At 32.8% G+C, this 7,486-nt stretch overlaps 2 protein-coding genes across 3 annotated transcripts; one reads left to right on the top strand and one right to left on the bottom strand.

Moving 5' to 3' along the window:
• Nucleotides 1-420: 420 nt before the first annotated feature.
• On the top strand, nucleotides 421-4,956 carry LOC143214777 (uncharacterized). 2 transcript variants are annotated; one of them, XM_076436159.1, is made up of 8 exons: nucleotides 424-974; nucleotides 1,444-2,450; nucleotides 2,532-2,720; nucleotides 2,781-2,974; nucleotides 3,062-3,240; nucleotides 3,323-3,575; nucleotides 4,389-4,540; nucleotides 4,619-4,956. In XM_076436159.1, exons 2-8 carry the CDS (start codon nucleotides 1,446-1,448, stop codon nucleotides 4,756-4,758), a joined length of 2,112 nt encoding a protein of 703 aa, XP_076292274.1. In that variant the 5' UTR covers nucleotides 424-974; nucleotides 1,444-1,445; the 3' UTR covers nucleotides 4,759-4,956. The 2 variants fall into 2 exon arrangements, with proteins under 2 accessions (XP_076292273.1, XP_076292274.1); XM_076436158.1 differs by having other exon boundaries at nucleotides 421-974; nucleotides 2,781-3,240.
• Uch-l5 (ubiquitin carboxy-terminal hydrolase L5) lies at nucleotides 4,859-6,987 on the bottom strand. The gene is made up of 6 exons (XM_076436161.1): nucleotides 6,862-6,987; nucleotides 6,617-6,680; nucleotides 6,298-6,403; nucleotides 6,037-6,224; nucleotides 5,338-5,535; nucleotides 4,859-5,269 (listed from the first exon to the last, which is right to left on the bottom strand). Exons 1-6 carry the CDS (start codon nucleotides 6,935-6,937, stop codon nucleotides 4,966-4,968), a joined length of 936 nt encoding a protein of 311 aa, XP_076292276.1. The 5' UTR covers nucleotides 6,938-6,987; the 3' UTR covers nucleotides 4,859-4,965.
• Nucleotides 6,988-7,486: the final 499 nt, after the last annotated feature.

Here is a 7,486-nt window from a genome sequence, read left to right as displayed (position 1 = left end):
TCTTGTCCATGCTAAAGATGATGTAGGATCTTGTCCATGCTAAAGATGATGTAGGAGCTGATCCAGGCTAAGTACTAGAGTAGGGGGCAGCACTTTTTTGAACCACTGTTCAGGGCGCCCTCTCAGCTAAAGATGGGCCGAACCGAACTAAAACGTATATGTGTGTTGGTGATCACACAAACGTGTACTCACACATAGTCAACCTCGCATGTACGTGTAATCGTATTCATCGCTAGCTATTTATAGTTATGAATTGGGTTTTTTAGAAAAATTAATTTACAACGGTTATGTATGTGTACATATTTATTATTTATTTATTTATATTTAATGCAATATAACATACTTATTCCCAATAAACATATACTTATTCGTAATATAACATCCAATAACATCTTCATAACAACTTCATAAATAATACACACTTTTTTGCTTGTTATTCCTCCTGTTTTGTGGATTTTCCATTCGTTCCAAAAAGTAACTGCAATCCACTGCAATCATATAATTGCATATAATAAAAACCGACGCCAACCGACGCCGCCAGCAAAGAGTGGGGTGGAGTGGGGATACAGTTTCTATTCCCACCGCCAGGTGCCGCCAGGCCACTACTGTGCTGCCACCAAGCGTAAGGACCGAGGAACATCACTAAATTCTTAGCCACTTTTTAACAAAGGAGTCGACAGCCCCTGGTGGCGTTCCAGCTGGACTGCATTCCGCGTGGGCTGCATCCAGACGGTTCTAGGTGGAGTCTACCTGTAATCGTTTTCGTCACTCCTCGTGGAGTCCGTTGTGCTATCAGGGTGGTCTCAAGGAACAACTTGTGTCTTTTACCACATGTTTAGTATCTAGTATCTAGTGGTACTATTCTGTTGTGAGTTGCATGTGGTTGCAGGTTGCAGTTTGTTGCAGTTGCAGGTTGCAGTTGTGAGTATCTTGGAGTATCTCTCGAGAGATAGCTGTGTTGAATTTCGTAAACGGTAAGTTCTGTAATTGTGCACCCGAACTGAACAAAATAAAGATGTATTTATAATTTATATACATAAAGTACACACAGGAATTATAACTTTAATACATAAAAATATATATACCAAATGATCAACCTTGTACAAAGAAAATAAGAAAGAGCAAATTAATAATATAATAAAATAATGAAAAAGTTTACATAAAAATGTGCATACAGAAATTCTACTAAATTCTATCGACTTCTATGTATATTCTAGCATTTTTAGAAAATTTTCATATACCTTGAGTGCATAAAAATCCGCAGTCTATTATAGTTATATTTAACATTATTTTGGTTCTTCATAAATGTTTCAGTAACCGAAATCGATATTATATCTGTTTTCAATCCTTGATATGATTCTAGTTTACAGTCGTTGCTATAAAAAATTATATTAGAGACATGATTATAAAAAATTAAAACCTTGTGAAATTATTACTTTACAGGAATGGCTGTAAATACGAATGTAGATAGTCCACGAAGTCTTAAGAAAAAGAAAATGGAAGTGAGCAATCCATTTAATGATGAATTAAGTGACAGCATTATAGAATCTGTGGAAACACCTATAGATATAGAATATTTAAAAATTGAAAATAACGAAACCCCTACCAAAAAGAAATGTGAGACTAAAATTTTGCAAACTAATTATAGTAATTGTAGCAATAAAGAAAAGACAAATGTATCGCAACATTCCGACGATGATTACAATGTAACAAATGGCACTAACAGTTCCTTAATTAGTATCCGTAAAATGGAAGACTTGTGTAAAACTCCTATAAGAAATAACAGTTTAAACGAATCAATTCATAGAAATAGCATTAAAAACGAAAATACACCCAGTCCTGTAAAATTTAGTTCTAGTATGTTAACTATGAATTCATCAGAATGGAATTGTAACAGTATTAAAGAATTACAAGAAACACCAACACCGATTAGAAAGAAAAAACTTTATATCGACGAATCTAGTACACCTGCTAAACGAAAAAAGAGGAAAATGAATAATATGGGTGAATACGTCCAAGTATCTGATTCAGTTAAAACAGAATACGATGATACACCAAATGAGATGGAACATATAGAAATGTTACATGATTTGGAATCTGTGATGGATTTTAGAGACAGTAAAATATCAATCTTCTTATCTCCTACTAATGATACACAGGACGAAGAGAATCTAGATGTATCAAAAGATCCACAGGTTGATCCTCTGTCTATCGATAAACATGATATACACGATACTTTTATTGAAAACGGAGAGACAAAATATAACACTCGTTTAAAAAACAAGAGAAGAAACGCTAAGAGTACTGCGAACAATGTAAAAAATACAGAAATAAACTTGAATAGCAAGGAATCTGACGAAACTCCAAGTGGAATAAAAATCGCGCTAGGGGATTTAGACATTATGTTAGATAACAAAGAAAAGGAAGAATTATCTGAAGATGCTATAAAGGTGAATGTTATCGCTGCAATATTTTCTAATATTTTTACAACCTTCAATATTATTCAATAATTATTTCGTTTACTATTTTAGAGATTATATAATTTGAAGGTGCAATTAATGCATGATGTACCACCACAACATAAAATACAATGGAGACTCTCGAAGTCACTGACGACAGCAGAGAAAAATATGTTTTTACAACATGCATCATTGAGAAGAGGTATTTTTTTACCTCACGAAGATGAAATTATCAAGCGTAATTGGAAGAAATTCTGTGAGGTATGTATATTTAACGTTATTATATAAATTTCTATGTTAAAAAATCCTTTTTACAACTAGGTTCATGATTGGGATCCTAAAATTGTAAAACCATTTCTCTTCATGAAAAACGGTAAAAAATTTTATATTAAAAGCCCGGAGGAAAGACAAAAGTTTCTTCAGTATTTAGCAAACGGATTACCATGTAGATCGCTTAATAGCATACTCTATAGATGTAGAAATTTACTCATAAAAAACGAGAGATGTGCTCAAAGGTGTAACAGTATAATTTATAATGAAAATCATTCACGTATCGATTTACGTTCTATAATTGACTGTATAACAACGATTTATTTATACAGGTACCGTACAGAGGAAGATGAATTAATTTTATCCTATATAAAAAACTCTAAAAAGCGAAAGAGAGAACAAAAGGATCATTTCTCCAAATTAGGAAAAATGTTGAATCGTAACAGACAGTCAGTTTCGGTACGTTATCGTACACTTAGAAAGTCTTTGCAGTCTAGTAAAACAAAGAAACGTAAGCTCTTATTAAAGCATAACCATAACAACTTGCACTTCTTTACCTTCAAACGAAAAATAAACGGTGAACTTTATTGCAGCAACGTTAAATGTGGAGTGGACATTACAATTAATTGGTGAATTCATACACAATCTCATGGATGTAATGTTATGTGGAAAACTAGTAGAATTGAAAGATGCTATCATTCTGAAACCAATTTGGTTGAAATTAGAAGAAAAGTTCAACATAGACTGGAATGTGTTGAAAGACTTTTGGTTTAGTCGATTGCATTTGCAATTATTTTCTCCTGAACCAATCTATTTAAATGATATTAGAATAAAACTAATCGAATAGTAAGTTATATACAAAATATATCATATGTTCAGTCTAGATACAGTCTGGGACAGTATTAAGTGGACACTCTTAAAACTCGCAGAACTTTTTTAAAATTGGTCCAAAGGACTTTAATTACGTAAGGGCGAAATGCACTGACAATTTAAACGTATGTAGCGCATTGTAATGTTAATAAAACTTTAGAAATCTACAAAACGCATCTTTTAAATTGTCAGTACAGGCTCAGATAAAAAAGTTGAAGAAACATAATTTTTAAAATTTTGTACGACTCCTACCAATCGCAATCTAAACAAATTTTTGTTTACTCATTCTCTAGCAAACTAGTCGGTCTAACATCTTGAAAAATTCAAGTCCCTTGGGCGAATTTTAAAAAAGTTATACGATTTTTAAGAGTGTCCACTTAATTAATATTGTCCGACTGTATTTGTATATAGGGGACTCAACGTAACAGTTGTCACAATTTTTGAGATGTCTTTGGTAGTTTGACAGAAATAATAATGTTTCGATAAAAAATTAAATTCATTGTTTCTATCTTATGGCACCACACCAATTTTTGTGCACAATATTGTAGACGATATTTTCACAAATTCGATCATATTGAACAAACATCGCGAAACATAACGTAATAGAACTTTATATAAATATATAAAAGCACTTAAAAAGTTTTATAATATATTTTGACGATTGAAGACTAGTGAATTTTACAGGAAGTGTAACAAAAATCTTGGTGATGATTACATTGAACACTGTAATTATAATCCATATCATATGGAAATATAAAAATTGTATTGTATATGAATATTTCATTATAGCATTTATGGGAAAGGAATTTCGAATGTTCGAGAGATTTCGTGGCCTAGCATTTCGAGATATTTTGATGGGATCACCAGCTGCTTCTTATGTAAAGTATTTTTCTGGATATATCAAGAAGCCGAGAAAAAAGCATGCACGACGTATTTTCCTGGTAAGTATTATGTAACACACAAAAAAATTGACAGTAAACATTTCTCTATAAAAACTTAATGACGCCTTTATGTTTCAGACGTTATAGAATACCTTTATAATACAAAAATACGTGAAATAAAAAACACTGCTACTGACAAATTTCTCCCAAGATTATCTTATAAAAACAAAACAATTGAAATTGTTGACGAAGATAGTTATATAGCGAAGAAAATGTAAAATATTTCATCGCACTGTGTGATCATGAAATACAAAACATTTCTAACAGCACATTACTTAAAAATAATAATACACTAATTGAAATTAATTATAAAAACCATTTGATATTTACATTTATTTAAGAAAAGAAATTGTTACAATTCAAATGTCCAATACTCATAAATATATGTCACACCGACTTTTCCAATCCAATAGTAACATCGAACTTCATACATTGTTTTTTTTCGATTCTTTTTCCAATGCCTTCTCCTTTGCTCTTTGATACAAGGGCACAAGTTTGCCATCTTTAGCAAGCATTTTAAGTAACTCCATTATTAATGGTAGATAATTATGTTTCCTTCTAATATTTTCTTCCTGGTACCTTTTGGATTTTCGTATTTCCTTCTCTATTAGTGCCTGCAAACATTCTAACTCGGCTGGATCGCAAACATTAATTTTCTGTCGTTCGTACAATGTTTTTCTATCAGTTACTATTGCCATTAAATTAAAATGTATTTCTCCCTCGTTATATCTGCAGAAAGAAATAATTGCACATAAAAGAAAGAAAATAAGAGCAATTTGAGAAAATAAAATACGTACTTATTTATTCGTTTTTGTATTATAGGCTTCACTGCTTGAACCCATTGATCTCCAACTGGACATGGACCTAGATCCATTGGTCCATCTTTCAGTCCATCTAACTCATAGAGTCGACCATCAATTGGAATATAACTAACAAAGTGAAATACATCATCGTCCTTGGATGCTTTCTTTAAGTCATATTCAAATAATGTTTGCCTATAATAAATAGCATTTGTTTTATACGATGTAAAATGTCACTCCTCGTTCATACATAAGCCGATTTTTATAATGTGACGACGGAGTTTTCTGCAAAATGAGAACAGGTACGAAAAAATCGATTGTATGAAAAATATTCTGTTACAAAGTCAAGGTTTTTTTTTGTAGGACCTTGAACTTTTCCTTACTTTCTAATAGTGTTCTGCAAGACAGCGGATTTTATGCATTTATGGCAAAAATGAATAGGTGTAATTTGAACGAGTAAATTCATTGGAAGAATTAGAAAATACTTTTATGTTATTTTCCACCTATTGAACATATTAAGAAAGAAAATAAATTTTCATTTTACTCCAGTTCATTGCAATTCGTTAAAAAGTTGCAATTTGTTAAAAAAAGGTCTTATTTGACTTTTTCATACCTCTTTATAACTTGGAGAAAACTCAATCTGTCACTATAAGAATCAGCCTGTATAAAGCAAATTATAACAGAGATATAATATACCTTGAGAAAGAATTGTGTACTTCTCTTATTATATCAGCATTACTGAGAGCAAGACCCCTCATATTGGCATCGAAGCTGTGGCAAAAATTTTTGAACTCCTCCAAATTTGGCCCCAATGATATATCAGCATGTTTACAATTTAATAGTACACTTAAAATTGCTTGTGTCGCGCACGCATTATTGATTACCTTTGTGGGAAGAAATATTTATACATTTACTTATTAAATTTCTTTGTTTTAGAAAGATTGCACTAATACTTACTTGTTTCGCAAAAAAAATTTTATCCAACCTGTTATCTTGAACAATACTTCCTGTAGGTTCGTCATCCTGAACCCACTTGAATAAAAATATTAAACCATGTATAGGCCTAAAAATGATAATAATCAGACATTAAAATGACAGAACTTCCTTTATTTATGGAGTTAAGTTTATCGATTTATAAAAATTTAAAGCGTTACTTTCATCATGAAAGTTTTATGTAGAAATGTGTTCAATACTTCAACTGAAAAATTCACAAATGAATTTCGCCAATATTTATAGCGATAATTAGGTTATTTTATGTCAAATAATTTACACTCACTTTAAGCTGTCGAACTGTTCGTCCTCCAAACTCCATAATTCTTCCACTTGTGCACCTTTTACACCTATAATAATATCGATAGTATTAAATAGATAACAAGTATGTTTTAACAAAAAAAAGATACAAAGCACAAGCACACAAAACAATTATTTGCGTAAAAGTTTCTCGTAAATATCAAGAAATGAAATTATTTTCTAAAGGACTATAATGTGTGATAAATTCATATAAGATTTATAATGGTTTACCAAATTCTTTAATTAATTCCGTGAAAACGCCAGGATCACTTTCGATAGGACACCAATTGCCCGCTGAGTCCGCCATCTTTCTTCCATCATTTGCTAAACTCAAACCGTAACACTAAATAGAGAGTGCTCTCATTCAACTTTCCGTTGTCTTTCAACGTGCTGCACCAAGCGGCGAATTTCGTAAAATAATAGAGATCTCCATAGACCATAGAAACTTATAGACCCGGCTTCAGATAACATTGGATAACATGCCGTGTTCCAAGATTACTTCATCTATATACCTGATGATGGATGTGGGCAAAGTGCTATAGTCTCTTGAGAAGTCGCAGTCGCAGTTGGTCGCAGTCCCACTGTCCCACATGGTCCCACAGTCCCACGAAGCTCAAAGCTCAAGTCTACCTACCCTGATAGCACAACAGACTCCACGGGGAGTGACGAAAACGATTACAGGTAGACTCCACCTGGAACCAGTCCACGCGGAATGCAGCTTTCTGCAGTCCAGCTGGAACGCCACTCTATCCTGGATTCCGCTTCCCCGCAAGATGGCAGCACGGTCGCACTGATTAATGCGGCGAATGCCGTTATACAGGGCAGCGCCGTCGGTAAGGGCAGATCGCACTAATGT

This window comes from Lasioglossum baleicum, chromosome 13, assembly GCF_051020765.1.
Source record: "Lasioglossum baleicum chromosome 13, iyLasBale1, whole genome shotgun sequence".
Classification (NCBI taxonomy): domain Eukaryota; kingdom Metazoa; phylum Arthropoda; class Insecta; order Hymenoptera; family Halictidae; genus Lasioglossum; species Lasioglossum baleicum.
The sequence above is the reverse complement of the archived record's forward strand: the minus strand, read 5'-3'. Positions and strand labels throughout refer to the sequence as shown.

Coding starts and splice junctions, on each gene's coding strand:
- Uch-l5 (XM_076436161.1), bottom strand. CDS start 6,937: ATGGCGGACTCAGCGGGCAATTGGTGTCCTATCGAAAGTGATCCTGGC. Junction 5,536..6,036: donor GTACACAATTCTTTCTCAAG/GTATATTATATC, acceptor TATTTATTATAG/GCAAACATTATTTGAATATG. Junction 5,270..5,337: donor ATACAAAAACGAATAAATAA/GTACGTATTTTA, acceptor TTCTTTCTGCAG/ATATAACGAGGGAGAAATAC.
- LOC143214777 (XM_076436158.1), top strand. CDS start 1,446: ATGGCTGTAAATACGAATGTAGATAGTCCACGAAGTCTTAAGAAAAAG. Junction 2,451..2,531: donor TATCTGAAGATGCTATAAAG/GTGAATGTTATC, acceptor TTACTATTTTAG/AGATTATATAATTTGAAGGT. Junction 3,576..4,388: donor AGAATAAAACTAATCGAATA/GTAAGTTATATA, acceptor ATTTCATTATAG/CATTTATGGGAAAGGAATTT.